Below are 20,641 nucleotides of genomic sequence, written 5' to 3' on the forward strand. Positions count from 1 at the left end.
CATCTGTAGACTATTCTCATTTTTTTCAACTTCTGAGGGCCAGCTGTATTCCAGAGGCCCTTGTTTTCGCGTCTGTATCATAAAAATTTTTTTTTTCTAACATTGATTTAACTACATAAGCTTTGTATTATGTTGCTGGTGTTGTCATTCAGACATTCTTTGTACAGCTCCCTAAATCCAGCTCTTTTTCAGTTCATTAGATTTCTCTCATTTTTAGAAATTTAGGATGTTTCAGTGTTGTGGGATATGTTCACACACTCCCACCCCAGTCTTTACTGTTAGTAAACAGTCTGTCCCATTTGTGAATTTTTTGGATCTCCATCTGCCTTCCTCCTTCTTCCTCACCCTCCCGTGGACTCCTCAGCACCTCCGGAAGCAGGGGAAAGGGGTGGAAGTGAATTCATCAGCCCTTATTTATACATAGTGTTAGCTCTAGCAAGAGATTGGTAAGGAAGGAGGTAGAAATGAATTGAAATAAGGGAAGTATGGTGCTTATTTGGCGTTGGATTATCCAGATCCTAGTTTATATTGAAGTAGAAAACTGTGTGTAATTTCTATATTGTATGCCATAATTGGCAAACATGATTATACAGAAACCTCTCTTACTGAAGTGAGATCTCTATGTTTAGGTAGAAAGGGGCAAAAGCTAGTGTCAAGAACTCATTACTCCTGTCATAGAACATATTTTATTGTATCTTGTAATAGGATTTAAATTAGATATAAGGAAATACCCCCCTTTGATTATGTGATTATGATTTTTAGTATACTGAGCTTAGAAAGCTTAATACCATGAATTTTGGGGGAAGCTCATTTCTTCACTACACGAGGATTAAGGGTGTAGCCTTCATGGCTAAAGCAAAAGTGCATGTGTGTTGGGGTGGGAAGGGAAGTAACACCAAAGTCAGGCTTAAAGGTTGTGCTCCTTAAAAGTATGTACAAAAGATTTACTTTTTGGCCAACAGTTTTCCCAATAATATAAAAATAATTTATCATTTCTAAGAAGGAGCCAGAGTAAGTAATCTAATTGGCAGTCTTTGGGGGATAGGGTGGGGGAGAGACTTCAATTAGGAGTAGTCTTTCCTTCCAAATTACCTGATTTAGATAGGTCCTTCCCTTTTTACACTTCTGGACTTGGGCCTGCAGGAGGCCTGACCTGAATCAGCTCTGTGGCCATGGAGCTAAAAATAGGGCGCTCTTAGAGGATTTGCTAAAGCAGTATGTCTCAGCCTTTCCCAGTGTTTATCACTGTCTTGTCCCAAGTGAAGATTGGAAAGTCTCCTATTTTCTAGGTTGTGTGTGTGTGTGTGTGTATAATAATTAGCAGAGATATTTGTCTTAATATTTGCATTCTTCCTGAGTGTCCTTGAGCTTGCAGTTACACTTTTTTTTTTCTATTTTGTTTTCTTTTGTCATTGTCTTTATGGTGGGATATTCTTTTACCAACTTTTGCTTAAATAATAATGCCAAAATCATACTGGCTTACAGCAACACACATTCAGTTCTCATCCCCAGACTTGCGTATCAGCTGCACAAGCTCTGCTCCAGGCTGCAGGTTTGATTCGGGTCTGTTCATACATCCTCATTTGCAGTTACACTTTTTTTTTTTTTTTTTTTTTAATTTTTTTTTTCAACGTTTTTATTTATTTTTGGGACAGAGAGAGACAGAGCATGAACGGGGGAGGGGCAGAGAGAGAGGGAGACACAGAATCAGAAACAGGCTCCAGGCTCTGAGCCATCAGCCCAGAGCCTGATGCGGGGCTCGAACTCCCGGACCGCGAGATCGTGACTTGGCTGAAGTCGGACGCTTAGCTGACTGCGCCACCCAGGCGCCCCTGCAGTTACACTTTTTAAATAGTTGTCATTTAACCTTGTTTCTCTTGCAGTGCTTGACTTTGTAAAAGCTCCAGCACCCTACACCTTATGGAAGTTGCTGAGAATTTTGTTTCTGAGTGACAGGTTCAGATTTCATGTGCTAATAAAATCTTTGTTGAAAGAGGGGAAAAGACAGATTTGCTTGCCATTGTCTTTGATGGAAAATAAGTTTTATTCAGTTAATGTCTGCCACCTGTTGCTAGGTAAATGGCTTTAAGACTATCTTCGCTTGGCTAATGGTAGGAAGCCCTATCAGAGGACACTGGTTTACTCAAAGTAATAATACCTTGATTCTTAATAGTGTCTAAAATAGCTTCTGTGGAAGAAGTGCTTGCTAAATATCATTTGTTGAATTGGAAAAAAAAAAAAATTGGTGGTTACTTTTACACATAAACATTTCTTCCAGAGCTGGAAGTTTTGAATATATAAGGTGGCATTTTAATAGTTCCCAAGATAGCAATGTTAGGTGTACTCCGTTAAGCTGAAAACCAGCTAGTATGCTGAAAACAAACTCATTGCTAACCTCAGCTAGTGCATCTTCAGTGTATCTTAATGTAAAGACATAACCAGCTGTCCAGAGAGTTGTGCCTCTGGTTCTGTGAGTGAGTACAAATGAACCTTGGCTGTTATCAAAGAGACTTGTAAAATGTGCAGCTAGAGCCTCCGTTTTGCTGAATTATCTGCTCACTCTGAATGAGAGGGAATCACTTATTTGGACTTGAAACTTTTATTTATTTATTTATTTATTTATTTATTTATTTATTTATTTATTTAAATGTTTTTATTTATTTTTGAGACAGAGAGAGACAGAGTATGAGCACGGGAGGGGCAGAGAGAGAGAAGGAGACACAGAATCCAAAGCAGGCTCCAGGCTCTGAGCTGTCAGCACAGAGCCCGATGCAGGGCTTGAACTCATGGACTGTGAGATCATGACCTGAGCTGAAGTTGGACACGCAACTGACTGAGCCACCCAGGCGCCCCAACTTTTCTTTTATTTAATTCCAAGTTAACATATAGTGTAAATAATGGTTTCAGGAGTAGAATTTAGTGATTCATCACTTACATTTAGTGCTCATCTCAACAAATGCCCTTATTAATGCCCATCACCCATTTAGTCCATCCCCCCGACCCAGCACCCCTCTAGCAACTCTGTTTGTTCTCTATCTGTGAGAGTGTTTTGTGGTTTGCTTCCCTCTTTGTTTTTATCTTACTTTTTTTCTTCTCTTCCCCTATATTCATCTGTTATGTTAAATTCCACTGACTGACTTATTTTGCTTAGCATAATAACTCTAGCTCCGTCCACGTTGTTGCAAATAGCAAGATTTCATTCTTTTTGATCATTAATATTCCATTTGTGTGTGCATGTGTGTGTACATATGTATATACACACACATATATATATACACACCACATCTTCTTTATCCATTCAGTCAATGGACATTTGGGCTCTTCCCATAAGTTGGCTATTATTGATAGTGCTGCTATAAACATTGGGGTGCATGTGCCTCTTCGAATCAACATTTTTGTATTTTTTGGATAATACCTAGTAATGCAGTGTGAATACCTGGGTTGCAGGGTAGCTCTACTTTTAATTTTTTGAGGAACCTCCAGGCTGTTCTCCAGAGTGGCTGCACCAGTTTGCATTCCCACCAACAGTGTAAAAGTCTGCATCCTTTCCAACATCTGTTGTTTGCTGAGTGGACCTGTAATGCCCTTTTTTTTTTTTTTTTTTTGGTTTAATTTTGAGAGAGAGAATCCCAACCAGGCTTTGTGTTGTCAGTGCAGAGCCCCCAGAGTGGATGCGGGGCTGGATCTGTAACTCTTAAAGCTACTTTACATTAATATAAATTCTAAGAGCCTTATTAGTAGTTTGTGGTTAATTAATTAATTTTTGATATGTGGTTATTTTCAGTGTTTCAGGGTTTTTGTTTGTTTTCTGCCTTGACCCTTTAAGGTACCAGGAACACCTTCATTTGAGACACCCATTAATAGAAAATAGTTGTAATCTTTTAAGCATGATAAACTATTTGAGGCTAGCCAAGAGTTCTAAGCACTTAATAATACTAGTTTTTTTCACACCAGAGCTTTAGCATTTTAGTAAGAAACAAAATGCCAGTAAGTTATCTTTTTGTTGAACTAATTGTTTAGCATAAGAATACAGAGACTACTATGTGAGAGAGTTTGGGTCATCTTTGTAGTGTGGCTTATTTCAGTTGGTCCTTTAAGATTTTGGTTTGGGCTGGGGCTCCTGGTTGGCTTGGTTGTAGAGCATGTGACTCTTGGTCTTGGGGTCTTGAGTTGGAGCCCCATGTTGTATGTGGAGCCTAGTTTAAAAAAAAAATAGTGAGGGGCACCTGGATGGCTCAGTCCGGTCCCACTTCAGCTCAGGTCATGATCTCACAGTCCGTGAGTTCGAGCCCCGCGTCGGGCTCTGTGCTGTCAGTTCAGAGCCTGGAGCCTGCTTCAGATTCTGTTAGTCCCTCTTTCTCTGCCCCTCCCCCACTCATGCTTTGTCTCTGTGTCTCAAAGAATGAATAAACATTAAAAAAAATTAGGAAAAAAACGAAATATTTTGAGACAAAGAGCAAGTTTCAAGGCTGTTGGGGTGACAGCACATAGCAGGATGTTTGCATCCCGTGTGCTGCCCACTTGGATGTTTTTTCAAGAGTTGTGTAAGCCTGACAACTAAGGATTTAAGAATGAGTACCTTAGTTTTTCTGAAACCACAGTGGAACTAAATTTCTACATAAGGCAAGTAATTCAAAATTATTGGGAAAAAAGAAATCTAATTCTTACAGACTTAAAGCCTTAAAGAGGATTCTTGTTGAAGTTGCCTGTTCTCTTTTCCAACAAGCATAGGATGAAGGTAACCACTACTTTGCAGGGATTCTGTTAGCCATGCTTTGTGAAGAGCAGAGGTAGAAGAGGGCTGGTGAAGAGAGGAAATTATCTAAGTTTACAAAGATTTCCTCACAAAAGTGACCTAAAGGAGAAATGGTAATAAGTGTTTTATAGAATGACTTAAGGAGTAGTATTGATCTTATATGTCATGTCATCTGTGGTTAGAGGAAGAGGTGGGAATGAATAAAGATGTAGAAATTACAGAAAGGCAAATGGAGAGAGACTGATTTTTATCGGTTTTGAGGTTATTTTGGGTGTGAAAGAAAGTGCTAGGTTGTAACTTAAATCCTCGTTTAACAAAATGCTTAGTAACGTGTTGCTTTTTCTTTTCAGGTATTGCATTCTCAGTCTCGCCATGTGGAAGTCAGAATGGCCTGTATTCACTATCTTCGAGAGAACAGAGAGAAATTTGAAGCGGTAATTTGTAATTTTAAACATGAAATGGTGTCTTGATTTGCATTTACATCTTAGCCTGTAGAAGTGATCTGGTGGGAATTTCACAGGCTGGCTCTTAATGCAGGTTATGAAGATAAACCCCTTAAAAAACTGCTTTATTGGATTTAAATCCAATCATATTGTGATATTTTTGGGTTGTTTTGTGGTTTTCATTTATTTAGACATTTAGAAAGCTTCTATGATAAAGACACTGAGCTGTGGAAGATGGAAGCATGACTTGGACAGAATCCTTGCATGTTAAGAGGGAGCTTTGTCATGGTCAGGGAATTGTTTGTCATGGTTAACTAATAGTTTTCTGTGATTGGTAATCCTCTGTGAATTTAAAAAATTTCAGACTTGGAGCAAAAAAAATATGCTGAACTTAGCTAATACTGAGTCTTTGATTTTATCAGAGGCAGTTATAGATTTTTACTTTTTGGGATTCATCATTATGAATCACACATCACAGCACTAATTATGTAAATAATGATTAATAATTGCTATAATGTTGTATAACAACTTACTGTAATTTTCTTGGTAGTATATAGTAGGCTGTGAAATAAGATGCCACAGTGACCTGTTTTCATTTTATATTGAAAGCCTTAGTAGGATTTACTAGTTCTGGGTTTTATGACCTGGAATGATGTCATCTGATGACTTTTTAATATTTTTCCCCTTTGACTGCCAAAAAAACATTGACACCTTGTAAATAACTCAATTCTAAAACTTAATAGGTAAATAGCTCTTAATTTGTGTGTGTGTGTGTGTGTGTGTGTGTGTGTGTGTGTGTGTTTCTTTCAATGTCTTAATTTGGATGTGCTTTTGGATTAGTGTTCCTGTATTCAGGAAAAATGTTACTACTGGTGGTATTCTGAGTGTATTCTGGGTACCGTGTTATAAGAAAGACAGTAATATATTCCGGAAAGGAGAGTTACCCACTTGATCAGATTTGAGAACTTGTCTTACAAAAAGAAACTGGTGATGTGTGGAGGCTAGATAAAAGTATTAGGGTGTGATAGAAAACAGGGAGAGGTGAGGAGAGTGGAATGGTCTTTAAGTATTTTAAAGAAATTACAAGTTAATCATTATTATTGGCCTCAGAGTGTAAAACACTGTTGACCACAAGTAGTGGAAATTGCTGTCATTGGTTGAGCACTTTCTATGTGCCAGGCATTGTTTAAATGCTTTGCATATATTTATTTAGCCTTTACAATCTTAAGAGGTATGATCAGAAGTTGGAAGTTCCAATGGGGAAACTTTTAATTTCCTTTTATAATAAGTACCTTCAAACAATTTCTATTGGCCAAAATTGGAAAAGGCTGTCATGGGAAGGAGGGTGGGGGATGTGTGCCTTGTTTACTGAAAATGTTTAGTCAGAGTCTAGATGGATACTTTCTGATTAGAAAGGAGAATCTCAGATTGGATGCAGGCTTGTGTCAGAACACCACTTAGGTCTCTTCTAACTTTAAATGGTTTTGTGGGTTTAATTTTTTCCCCTAAAGTATAAATAATTACCTAATACAGAAGAGTAGCCTCTGGTTGGTGGGTTATTTAAAATATGTGGCTATTTTATTATAAGTATGTGTTAAAACTTAAGATGCTTTTGGGGCATTTGACAGCATATGATCAATAAAAGAATTAATATCAGTCTCAAAAAAGGAAATGGGTGTTTAGAAGATTTTTATAGACTGGAGAGTGTATGTTTCTAAGTGTATCACTTTGTTAAATTAACTGGGACTATAATTTAAATAAAATTGAGTTTGGTATTTCAGATGAATGTCTTTGGGAGATTTCTCAATTAAATTAGTGTGATGGCTAACAAAAAACATAACAGCTTAAATAAACTTTTTATGTTAAAGCATGAAGCAAATGAAAAACCTAGTTGGTTCAACAAAATATGTAGCATTATTAGTTCTCATCTCTGTGTTTAGTATGACTGACGTAAGAGTTGTATGCATATCTATATTAGTAAACTAATATTTCTTAGCTAGTATATTGTCCTTCTTTAGTTCTCCTCTCTGCATTGGCCATTACCAGAATAATCCCTAAGTGCTTGCTTTGTATGTTTCTCTGTTCATAATGTCACCAGCAGTGACCTTGAATTGCCTTCTCCCTCAGTCTGCAAGTCCTTCCTGGGCTCAAGTCCCTCTATAAACAGGTGTCCAGTTGAGTTCCTCTCTCAGTCTGTTGTCCCCACCAGGTTTTCCTGTTTCTCCTGGCTAGTTGACTCCTGTCTTCCCAACACAGTGCCTCTTCACACCACATTGTGTCTGTGCCTGGCTGTATCCTGTCCAGGAGATCTTTTCTGATAATGTTTACTTTTCTGATTTCTTTTGTATCTTTACGGTCTTTACTTAATGATTTTTACGTATTTTAATAATTAGGTTGAATGTATATACCTGTATTACTGTTATCATTACTAACGTATCCAAGGTTCATGTAAGAACTCAGGAATTCACAATGAAAAGGTTTTTGTTTCGATGTATTTCTGATAGACTTATTTATTTATTTATTTTTGCAGTTTATAGAAGGGTCATTTGAAGAGTATTTAAAACGTTTGGAAAATCCACAGGTATGCAGTGATTCTGTAATATATGTATATTTTTTATATATTCAAATAATGTATTCAAAATTCATTAAAATGTAATCTTATGGTGTGTGGAGCAGTTATAGTGAGTACTTTTCTTTAATAAACATTTCTTAGTTGCACATTTTATGCAGCATTTATGTGGAAGCCAGTTGGAGCTGTATACTGGATGTTGCCTCACTAAGGACAGGGTCATGCTATCTTTACCTTTGTCATAATGACATCTGAATGTAGTATAAAAGACCTATAATAACACTGGTGATGATTTTCAGGATGCTGTGTTGGTATGGGTATTGGGCATGATCGACAGGGTGCAAGATTTGATTGCTTCTTTAGGCCACTGAGAAGACAGATTCTTTTATGTAGTTCCATTTCCCATGATCAGCTTAAGAAGAAGGAAGAGACTGTTGAGAGTAAAAGGATGGCACTTCCCCAAATCCTACTGTCATGCCTTCTCAGTCATGTTGAAGTTAAAAAGAATTTTTTTTTCTGCTTACAAAACTATTCTCCCTGTAAAAATCCAAATACCATGAAATGCCACATAGAATGCCCTGTGGAATATTCCATCATCCTCAGAGGTAATCTCTATTGAGTTTAAAATGATATTAGCAAAGGAAGAAGCTAAGAAGAGGATTTAGGTAGGGAGGAAAAGGGATAATATAGGAACAGGGTGTTTGATTAACAATTGGTATCTCCATTTGGTTCTCTGACACTAGTTTGAGTCCTTGCTGAGTGCCAAGAATTGCCAGGCACTCTGGGAATGCAGAAGTAACAGGTTTGGGTGCTGTTCTCAGAAGTTTCCCTGTAATAGGGAAAAATACCTAACGCAAGTGAGAAAGCACATGTATCATATGTATAGATGTGGGGCATCTGGGTGGCTCAGTTGGTTGAGCATCTGACTTTGGCTCAAGTCATGATCTGGTGATTCATGAGTTTCTCTGCTGTCAGTGCAGAGTCTGCTTCAGATCCTCTTTCCCCCTCTTTCTCTGCCCTTCTTCCGCTTCCAGGTGCACATGCTCTCTCTCTCTCAAAAATAAATAAAACATTAAAAAGTACAGAAATGATGCTATAGGCATTCAAGTTTTTATTTTTACTGAAGTAGACAAAACAAGAGGTAGTGGGTTGGCATTTGAAATCTGAATAAATTGCTGGATGCAAAATGCCTAAGGTTAATGGCATTTCTGGGTAGGGAAAATTGTGAGCAAGGCAGCTTTCAGAAAGCAGTTCAGTTTGTATGGAGCATGTGAAGGTAGGAGGTAGTGAGAAGTCAGAGGGCCATCTGTGGGACTGATCACAGAAGAGCATTCAGTGCTAGGCTCAGTAGTTAGAAGCTTATGCTTTAGGCTAGCATTTCAAGAGTGTCAACCGTAGACCATCTGCATTTGGAATTACCCGAGGTGGTTGTAAAAATACAGATTGCCTAGCCACTATTCCAGACCTGAATCAAAGTCTACGCCTGGGGGCCTGAGAATCTGGTGTTGGGAAGCCTTTTAAGTTTTTTGAGGCAGGAAGTGCGTATGTTTTGTTCACTGTTGAGAACCAAGAATAGTGCCTGGCATCTTTGTTGGCTCTCTGAATGGATGGATAGAATACTGTGCAGAGATGGTTTGGGGGTAGATGAGACCAGAGAGGTGGGAAGACAAATTGCATGTTTTTTTAAAAAAATGTTGAATACATGGAAAAATGTACACAGTACATGAAGTGTCAAAAAAGTAAGTATAGCATTGTTCCAGTTTTGGAGACAATTACCTTCTGAAGGCCTTTTCTCTAGATCTAACTTCATTTTTAATTCAGTGATTTCAGTATTGAGTTCTATAGTCACAAATAACCATTTTCCTGAAGTTTTCATTTTTTTCTTTTATTTTAAAGCTGCTTCTTCAAAAAAAAGCTTCGAAAGGATTTATTTATTTTTTAATGTTTATTATTTTTTTAACGTTTATTTATTTTTGAGACAGAGAGAGACAGAGCATGAACGGGGGAGGGTCAGAGAGAGGGAGACACAGAATCTGAAACAGGCTCCAGGCTCTGAGCTGTCAGCACAGAGCCCGACGTGGGGCTCGAACTCACAGACCGCGAGATCATGACCTGAGCCGAAGTCGGCCACTTAACCGACTGAGCCACCCGGGCGCCCCATAATGTTTATTATTTTTGAGAGAGAGAGAGAGAGAGAGACAGAGACCAAACAGGGAAGGGGCATTGAGAGAGAGAGAGAGGCACAGAATCGGAAGCAGGCTCCAGGCTCTGAGCTGTCAGCACAGAGCCTGATGCGGGACTCGAACTCACAGACCGCGAGATCATGACCTGAGCTGTAGTCGGCCGCCCAACCAACTGAGCCACCCTGGCGCCCCATCTTCGAAAAGATTTGTATATTTTATCGCTTTTGGAATTTTTTTCATCATTACTTTTAATTTGAGGTGCCAAAGTGATGATTAGTTTGTGTATGTTGAATGAATGTTAAATCCATATTGCATTATATGTAACATCTTAGGAAAGATAAACACCAGAATGTTGTTTTCTTTATAGTCCTGTTACTGGTCATTTTTACTCCAATTACAGAAAATAAAGGACATGACAGGACCATTTATTAACTTTTTCCCTCCTTTCTTTTAAACATTTACTTTGAGAAAGCGAGAAAGAGAGCAAGTTCAAGAGAGAGCATGAGGGACAGAGAGAGAAGAGAGAATCCCAAGCAGGCTCCATGCTGTTAGCATGGAGCTTGACGTGGGGCTCCATCTCACGAACTGTGAGATCAAGACCTGCTTTGAAATCAAGAGTCAGACGCTTAACTGACTGAGCCACCCAGGCACCCTGTTCCTTTTTTTTTTTTTTTTTCTTTTTAAAGTAAGTTCTACACCCAACGTGAGACTTGAACTGATGACCTGGAGATTGGGAGTTGCACGCTCTACTGACTGAGCCATCCAAGTGTCATGCCCCCCCCCCCCCCCCCATTTATTAACTTTTTACTCAAGAAAAATCCCACAATGTAATGTTAGGGTAATTTTTGTGTAGCAATTTAGGCTATCAAGCTAAGAGGTTCAGAGAAAGAATGGACCAGATGAGAATGGAGAGAGGGGATAAAGGGAGGAAATGAGGTAGTGTGAACTGAACTGAGACTGATTTAGGAGTCTGTGTGAGAGGAAGGAGGGAAGTCGCTGTGCTTTTGAGCTCGTGGGACAAGTGCCTCTTTCCCAAGGTGCTGGCTGGCCAGCTTTTTTATTTTTATGACACTTTGCTCTCTCCAGTCTGCTCAGGTTTCTTCCCCAGATGTTTTACAGGTACCTTCTGAACAGATGTTTGTGCTTCTTTATTACAAAAAGATATTTATGTCTTTGTTTTTCTTTTTCCCTGATACTTATGATGTATGAAATGAAGAGAAATACAGTTGACAAACTGTTATGTTTCGTCCAGTTCTCAGAGAAGGCATCTTTATGCTTTTGCTTAATAAACAAGTGAAACATTTTGAAAAATGCCTCAAACTTTTTGCAAGAATATATTTTTGTCAGTTTTATGGAGGTAAAATTGACATACAGTGAAATTCACCAATTTTAAGTAGTGTATAATTTGATGAGATTTCACAGGTGTTGTGTAGCCACCACTACAGACACATATGGGACATTTCTATCACTTCGCAAAGTTCCCTATGTCCTTTTGCACTTAATCCCTTTTCCCCCACCTTCTGGCTCTTGTCAACCACTGACCTGTTTTGTAAGTTTTGCTTTTTCTAGACTATATAAAAATGGAATGGTACAGTTTGTAGTATCTGTAGTTTCTGTATCTGGCTCCTGTTACATTATGGAAGACACCTTGACGTTCATCTGTTCATTCATGTTGTTGGATCTGTCAGTAGTTTGTTCCTTTTTATTGATGAATGGTCATTTGTTATACGGAGTACTGCAATTTGCACATCCATGTATTTGTCAGTTGATGGGATATTTGGGTTCTTTCCAGTTTTAGGCTGTTTCATGATTAAAGCTGCTAAGAACATTTGCTTATAATAGAAGTCTTTGTGTGGACATATATTTTCTTTTGGATTAACACACAGGAGTGGAATTGCTGGGTCATATGGTAAATGTATGTTTAACTTAATGAGAAACTGAAAAACCTTTTTCAAAGTGGCTCTGCCGTTTTGCTTCCTCATTGGCAGTATACGAAAATTCCAACTGCTCTCATCTTTGAACATTCACTCTTGTCAGCCTTTGAAATTGTAGCTGTTCTAGTGGTTGTGTATTTCTCTGATGTCAAACATCTTTTCATGTGCTTATTTGCCATCCGTTTATGTTGGTGAAATGTCTGTTCGTAGATTCTGACCATCTTTTGCTAACGTTGCTGGTTTTATCAAATTGTAAGAGTTCTTTAACCTGGATAGAGTTCTGTAACTGGAAATGTATCTTTCAAATATTTTCTTCCAATTTCTGACTTTATCTTTTCATTTTCTTAATGGCATCCTTAGGAACAAAAGTTTTTTTTTAATGTTTTTATGTTTTTGAATACGGTTCATTATGGTTAAAACAGATTTTGCAGAAATGCTTTACTGTCACCCACAATAAGGAAGTATATTAAACATCATAAGAAGTGCTGAGTAAATAAAATTATAGCCTTAAGGTAGAATACAATGGTAGAACATAGATACATTTTATAATTTAAAGTTGACCCTGGTTAGAGAAGGCAGAATATGATAGCCATTGTTTACTTAACCAGACTACAACAGAATTTATTCTGAAGATTAAGTACTTATGAAATGGTACATTATTTGAGAGGTAGTATTTTGTTGACACTAGAATAATGTTCCATTTTTAGAAGTGATGGTAACATCTTTTGCATGAAGTAGATGTAGCTTGTGTTTGTGATTTAAGCAAACTGGTCTGAGTGAAGGATCTCTACACCAGAGAGTGTCACTTGTAGCCGCTTATGAGAAGCTCTGATTGTTAGGTAGAGGCCTATTTTAAGAAGTCTATTTTAATATATGGCACCCGTTTCATTTTGAAAACCAGAGCCAACTTTTAAGAACTATTAAAATGAAAAATCTCTGGGGGGAAGATTATCTTTGAGATGAAAATAGTGTTTAAAATCTTATGTCAGATTTCTTTAAAAGAAAACGTGGCTGCATTCACTGTAGCTCAGCTCATTATCTTTAGTGAGTCCTGGTTTTAAGTCTTTACTAATTTCATAAGTGGTATAGAAACACATTCTCATGGTAAAAGATTTAATACAGAATGAAGAGTGAAAGTCCTTCATTTTCATTGATCTTGAATTCCCTGTCTCCGTTGTCAGTTTAGGATGTACCCTTCCAGTTCTCATACACATACACATACATATACTAAACATAGCAGTTTCTTTCTTTTACACAATAGGTGTTTGTTTGTTTGTTTGTTTGTATTGTTTTTAACCGTGACTTAGTTTTTATACTTCATAGTATAAAGTCAGTTTATATGTGTATACCTGACTGCATGGTGTTCCATACATTGTGTGGATGAACCATAAATTATTCGATTTCTCCTTTCCTACTAGTGGAATATTGGGCTTTCTTTAAAAAAAAATTCTTTTTTAAACTATTACAAATAGCTACAGTGAACATCCTTCTTTATACTTTTGTGAACATATGAAATACCTGTTTAGGATAGGTTTACAGAATTTGAATTGCTGGGTCAAAGAGTATATGGATATTTAAAATTTTGATATATACTGTTCATTTCCTTCTAAAAGGCTTAAAGACTTAAAAAAAATGACTCATTTAGGGCTGTAGAATTTTAAATCATTTCAGAAAGATTGCTAGGACACTGTTCTCTTTGTATTTTCAGTCACCCTGAAAACCTTCTCCTTTTTATCCTTTCTGATTCTTGAGTTCTGCTTTTACTCAACATCTCATTTTCTGGGCCCATACACGTTCCAAGCTCTGTCTTGGGTGCTAGGTTAGAGGACATAGTTCTTGTCAGCAGGTGCTCCATGTAGAGATGCCATTTTACAGTCTTATTACACCAATACGAACTATCCTTTTACCCTGTGTTACTAAGGATTTTTACAACAGAGACTTGGGCTGTTTTCTTAAGTAACTTTTTAGTTACATACGTAAAGTTTGTTTTATATAAATGTGTTCATAGTATTCATAAGACTAATATCAATGAGCTTTTCCAGCTTATTAGATATATCGTATAAAGGTGCATATTAAGGTATTACATAGAGGCATATGTATTGTAAAAAGTATGAGATACCTAAGTGCCAACTTTTTTTCTTCAATGTAGGAATGGGTTGGACAAGTGGAAATAAGTGCCCTTTCTCTTATGTACAGGTAAACCTTATAGTAACATAAGTAAACAAAAATAAAGTCAGTGGGAAATTAGTATATTCCGTTGTACTAAAATAGTTAAAATAGCAAAGCTTGGTTGTGAAGCATCTTTTCTAAAGTTTTTTAAATTGTCTCAATAAGATTTTGACATTAAATATGTCAGTGTTTAGAAATTTTAATTCTGAAAATATTTTTGGAAAGAAATACACTTTTCCAGGCCTGTAAACGATACCACTTATCAACTTTATAGAGGAATGATTTCCTACTTTCTCAGGGCCAGTAGCATCAAATGGCCACTAGTACTGAGGCAAAAAATCATGTTACTATTTTACTACTTCTGTCTAGTAGAGGAGCAGGTGAACGCTTTATTTTTTTTCTTTTTGAAATTTCTGTATAAAATTTTGTGTTCACAGTTTTTGTAATTTTGAAGACTCCTTTTAGAATTATATTTAAAGATAACATATATGCAAATTATATTTGAAGTTTTATTTTTTAAAAAGATACTTTTATATAGGTACCTTACAACTTATTCTATTACTATCTTTTATTTATTGCTCCATCTCCAATGCCTGGAGCACATATGTGCCTTAGCACATATTAGGCTCTTGAATGAATGAATGAATGAATGAATGAATGAATGAATAAATAAATGAATACTTAAATCTCAAATCATGAAATACATTCCCTCAGAAGTAATTGCTAAATTTTATTTTCAGGAAAGATTTTATAATTTATCGGGAACCAAATGTTTCTCCTTCACAAGTAACTGAAAATAATTTTCCTGAAAAGGTAAGAATTTTTCTAAGTGTTTCTAAAGGATTTAAGTAAAAGAATCACTTGCCACCTTGACCTTGTAAGCTAAAATTTTAAAGTGACTTCTTGAAATGTTTTTTATGAAGTTTATGATAATTTTTAAAAGTTCCTGTTAGTCATTACTGAATCATATTTTGTATTTGATTTACCCCAGAAATCACAGTGGAGAACTGTGTCCTAACATTTCACTAGAGGAAAAAACATTGCAATACTAGTGTATATGATTAACTAGACTGTTTTGCATCAGTATAAACATTAAATAGTAAAATAACTTGTGAAAGTAGGTTCTGTCATTGCATCCAGAAATACTTGGATAATAGTGATTTATTTTTGATTATAAAGATAATTTACTGGCCTACGTGTTAATATCTATCTAGTCACAGACTGGAAACAACTGAAAATTTATGTGAGCCTTGAAAGAAAAAAACCTCAATTGATTCATTATTAAAAGAACTTTGTTTTAATTACCTGTTTTGGAATCATCCAAGCCAAGTTGAAGTGTTTTGTCATTATGCTAATGGTGGTAAGGGGGAGGAGAATTGAGCGAAATGCTGCCTTTTTAAAAAGGACTTTGGAGTTTCTTGGCTCTGGATTTGGCCTTTCCAGTCCAAGTTTTGGATCATGACATAATCTAATCAAAATCAGTGTGTATTTCTCCTTGTGTAAGTAGTTGACTAGAAAGCATTTAAAACTGTAAAGCATTGGGGTGCCTGGGTGGCTGTCAGTTAAGTGTTTGACTTTGACTCAGGTCATGATCTCCTGGCTTGTGAGTTTGAGCCCTCCTGCATCAGGCTTGCTGCTGTCAGTGCAGAGTCTGCTTCAGATCCTCTGTCTTCCTCTCTGTCTGCCCTTCCCCTACTCTTGCTTGCTCGCTCTCTCAAAAATAAATAAACATTAAAAGAAAAAAACTGTAAAACATCAGAAAAATTGAACTTTTGTGCCTCTTAGAGGTAAGCATTTTAATACGATTTTGGAGTATTTAATATTTCTTACAGTCTTTTAATGGTCTTTTTAAATAGTTGAAATCATGTTGTTTTCATGTATTGTGTCCAGTTTTTGTATCCTATAAGCATTTCCCCATCATTAAGAACTTTTTAATTTAATGGCTGTGTAACATTTCAGCATTGGATGTACCATAATTGACCAACTTGGAGCTTTAGGTTGCTTCTAAAATAATCATCTTCTATTTGGAAATTATTTACTAGTAAGAGAAATTGGAGGTATAAGTTGCTATGTAAGTGTCATATATGAAGGGCTAAAAGATGTTTTTAATTTTTCCCTTTCAGGTATTACTGTGTTTTTCAAATGGAAATCATTATGATATTGTCTATCCCATAAAGTATAAAGAGAACTCTGCAATGTGTCAATGTAAGTATCACCCTTGTGCTTGTATGGGAAGTTATATTTGTAGGCTATCTAGTCAATGCAGACAAGTCAAAGAAAATATACTCTGTTTTGTTGTATAAAAAGATACACGAAGAATCTCAGGTTAGCAAAAATGTTAATATTTTATTAAAAACTTGTTTGACTAGGAAAAAATGGAGCTAGTAGCTTGAGTTCAACCTGTAAATATGAAGTTCTTTCTTGCAGTCTTTCATTTCAGTAATAAGGATTTGTATGCATTTTTAAAGTTGTTAGTGTAGACCTTGAAAATCTAAGTGAACAAATCAAGCCTTTGATTGTTTTGGCTCTAGAGCAAGCAGGGTTTCTTAACCTTGGCACTATTGACATTTTGGGTCAGATAACTCTGTCGGAGCTGTTGTGTGCATTATGAGATGTTTAGTAGTGTCCTTGGCATATGCTGTGTAGAGAGTTCTCTTTCCCATTGCGACAAGCAAAGAAATCTGTCCAGATTTTGCCAGGTATTTCCTAGGAGGATAAAATCCCCTCTCTTTCCCCAGTGGAGAGTCACCGCTTTAGTAGTTTCTTTCTTCTTCTTACCTTTATTTCCTTTATCCATCTATCTGATGAAGTGCACCTCATTCACACAGAGCAGCAATGGTGGGCCTGTAGCAGCTCTTCCCTCTGTTCTTAAGCTAGTCGTGACCAGTAAAGATATGTGTAGTGCAGTTTTTAAAATTGATTGATCTGTTTGGAGATACGAAAGTCTATTTGTATCTTGGGCTGTGTGCTTCTCTTCCAGCTGGTTAAAATTTAAACATTTCAGCTTTAGGAAGGATAGCTCCTGGAGCCTACCTTACCTGTACTTGTCAGTGCCTGTGGTTTGAATGATAATCGGGGCGGAAGAAAGGTGATCTGTGAGAAGGTGGTCTTTTTGAGGACTCATTTAAAGGGTGGGCACCTGTTGATGAATTTTTAATTTCATAAAGATCACTGCGATATAACCAAATGAGAGTCCTAAATGCCATGTGTAATTTTTTTTTAAGTATTTGGTAATAAATATTTCAGTGGTTCCTGGAGGGTTTTTTTAAAAGCAAAAAAGTTGTCTGAATATAGTTCTTTCCTTCAGTGACTGCTGAGAATACATTTATTTTTTGAGTCCCTTGTGAAATGTTTTCTATCCAGTATCTGAGTCTCTTAAGGTTGGGCACGTTGTGTGACATCTCATATTCTCAAGTTTCCTCACCTGTACAGTTAGAATAATAACACTTGACTGCTGGGCTGTTTAATATGACCATACATAGAGGCTTCACACAGTGCATGGAATGTAGCAGTTGCTCAGTATGCATGTTTAGCTTTTATTGTCATATTTGTTTTACACTTATGATACCCTTTTGTGTTGTTTTAAAAATGGCAGTATCTTATGTAATGATTTTGAATTAATAGCACAAATTCTAGTTGCTCTCTAGATAACTTCCTGATTAAATTGTGTTATTAATCATAAAGTGTGACAGGTGCATAGTTAGGATTTTAGAGGCCTGGGCAATGGACATTGTCAATTTTATGTTAAAACATAAAATTAGTGTTGCATAATATTTCTCTTATTAATTGCAGCTCTCCTTTATGAATTGCTGTATGAAAAGGTGTTTAAAACTGATGTTAGTAAAATTTTGATGGGGCTAGACACCTCTGAAGTAGCTGATGAAAACAACAGTGAAGTATCAGATTCAGAGGATGACAGTTGCAAGTAAGAATGAATTTAAGTCCTAAAATGTCTTTATAGTGCCATACAAAGAAACAGTTCAACGAATGTTTCTGCATGGATTTGTCTCACATATAGAGATATTATGAATGGTATTCCTGAAATACAGCAACCTGCAGTCCCAGTTTCTTTTTTCCTGCTACTGATTTTATCTGATTTCTATTACGGGATTGTTTTTGAAGTTGATGTTTTGGCTGCTAGCTTTATTTCTACATAATCTAGATGTATATGTGTAGAATAGATTTATAGTGTGTATAATGTAAAATTTTAAGGTTAACCAGGTAATTGTTTACGTATCCAGTGATGCAAAAGAGCCATTTTTTATTTCCTTGACTTTCTTTAGCATATTTAAAAAAAAAATTTTTATTTATTTTGAGAGAGAGAGCAGGGGAGGAGCAAAGAGAGGGAGAGAGAGAATCCCAAGTAGGCTCTGTGCTGTCAGTGTGGAGCCTGACATGGGGCTCAAATTCACAAACTGAGGTCATCCAGGACCTTAACTGACTGAGCCACCCAAGCTCCCCTCCTTGACTTTCTTTTATTATTTTTTTAACTTAGATTCTAACGCCTTTCTTTTTCTTTTTTGGATAATAAAGGTCCCAAGTTGGGGTATAAGTATGTGAACAGCTCTGAATAATACCTCTGTTTAGGTTGTGAACAAGCATCTTTTTTTTTTTTTTTTTTTTAACATTTATTTATTTTTGAGAAGAGAGAGCATGATCCAGGGAGGAGAGAGAAAGAGGGAGACACAGAATTTGAAACAGGTTCCAGGCTCTGAGCTGTCAGCACAGAGCCTGACGCGGGGCTTGAACTCAGGGACCACGAGATCATGACTTGAACCGGAGTTGAATGCTTAACCCACTGAGCCACCCAGTGCCCCCCCCCCTTTTTTTTTTTATTAAGAGAAATTTTTTTTTTAACGTTTATTTATTTTTAAGAGAGAGAGAGCATGAGAGGGGGAGGAGAGAGAAAGAGGGGTAAACAAGCATCTTTTAACTTGGAGTCTCTGAGGTGTTTTTTTTTCCATGCAGGATGATGGGATATGTTAGGGTAGTGATTAAAAGCTTGGGTCTGTGGACAGCCAAACCTGGTTTCAGTCCTGGCTTCCTGCCAACTAACTATACCTCGGGCAAGTTACTTAAATTCACTAGCAGGTCTTAATTCTATAGCTATAAAATTAGGATATATTAGTATTTCCTTGAAGGAGGGAATTTGTAAGAATTAAATGAAATAATGTGTAAAGTGTATAGCATAATTGCTAGGTACCGTGTTCAACATTCATTAGTTTTTATCGACAATATTAAGACATTTACTGTGTATTTTATAAGAACCTATTGTATTCAATTCCTAGTAGAGCTAAAAATATATTATTCCTAGTATGCGAGAGTATGAAGGTATCCTACTTGAAAAAGAGAAAAAATAGGCCGTGCCGGGGGAGTGCCTGGGTGGCTCAGTCGGTTAAGTGGCTGACTCTTGATTTTGGCTCAGGTCATGATCTCATGGTTCATGAGTTTGGGCCCCATATTGGGCTTTGTGCTCACAGCCTAGAACCTGCTTTGGCTCTCTCTGCCCCTCCCTTGCTCATGCTCACTCTCTCTCTCTCAAGAATAAATAAATGTTAAAAAAAAAAAAATCCTATTTGGTGTTATATACTGTAAAACTAGAGAAATAAATGAAATTATGACTTAGGATATCTAATTCTTCATTAAATCTATGTATCTTTTTTTTTCTTTTACTTTTATTTGAGAGAGAGTGAGTGTGTGCATGAGCAGGGGAGGGGCAGAGAGAGAGGGAGAGAGAAAATCTCGAGCAGGCTCCATGCTGTCAGTGCAGAGCCTGATACGGGGCTTGATCTCACAAATCCTGAGATCATGACCTGCGCCGAAATTAAAGAGTCGATGCTTAACCGACTGAGCCACCCAGGCACCCCTTAAAATATATCCCCTTTTATCTGAAATTCCAGGCATTTGTTGAATTATGTTTTTCTGATTCTTGTCGGAAAACTTGATTGACTACCATTTCTTTGTAAGAGGGAAATGATGTTAGAATCTGTGTCTGCTATGGTAAATTTAATTTTAGAATAGGCTAATTAACTTGAACAGATGGAAGTTCTGCTCTGTCATTTAACGTGACAGCTGTCTGATTAGGATGTGCCATTGAACATAGGGGAAGTTGAGGGAGAGAATGACTAGCCTGTTACAACTTATTGTTTGTGGTTGGTGTGGGGGGACTTAGGGACTTGGGCACATGCCCTTTGGTTGCTGCTAATAGTTTTAGCAACAGTTGGGTCTGATATGGCAGATGAATTAGATGAAGTATGAAGTTAAAGGTAGTATGTTGGAGTTTACAAGAAAAGGTGTGATTATTGTAATGCACAATGTTTTTATACTGTGCTAATGTAGCCCTTGGAACATGGAAGCCTTTTTTAAATTAACTTTTTGTTGCATTGCTAATACTTTTTTATTTGTATTATGTCTGACTTAAGGAGGACAAGGCTTCAATTAAAGAAGAATGCCACATAATTGTGGCATAGATTGGATTGGCATAGTTTGGTAATAAGGAGGAAAGACCAAGGATGTCACTGTACTCTTGTGCCTGGATTCTTTTCACATTCGAATTGGTTAGTCCTGAAGTAGTGGAAATTGTTGGT

The 20,641-nt window shown here is 36.9% G+C and overlaps 1 protein-coding gene across 1 annotated transcript in view; it reads left to right on the plus strand.

Annotated features, from left to right (window-relative positions):
- The window catches only part of OTUD4 (OTU deubiquitinase 4), a 46,214-nt gene that overhangs the window by 1,254 nt on the left and 24,319 nt on the right, over nucleotides 1-20,641 (plus strand). The window contains exons 2-7 of the mRNA XM_047855836.1: nucleotides 5,107-5,190; nucleotides 7,730-7,780; nucleotides 14,035-14,081; nucleotides 14,795-14,867; nucleotides 16,178-16,259; nucleotides 17,847-17,979. Of these exons, the coding sequence (XP_047711792.1) occupies nucleotides 5,107-5,190; nucleotides 7,730-7,780; nucleotides 14,035-14,081; nucleotides 14,795-14,867; nucleotides 16,178-16,259; nucleotides 17,847-17,979 (470 nt within the window). The remainder of the gene's footprint in view (nucleotides 1-5,106; nucleotides 5,191-7,729; nucleotides 7,781-14,034; nucleotides 14,082-14,794; nucleotides 14,868-16,177; nucleotides 16,260-17,846; nucleotides 17,980-20,641) is intronic.

The sequence above is a fragment of the Prionailurus viverrinus genome, chromosome B1 (assembly GCF_022837055.1).
Source record: "Prionailurus viverrinus isolate Anna chromosome B1, UM_Priviv_1.0, whole genome shotgun sequence".
Classification (NCBI taxonomy): domain Eukaryota; kingdom Metazoa; phylum Chordata; class Mammalia; order Carnivora; family Felidae; genus Prionailurus; species Prionailurus viverrinus.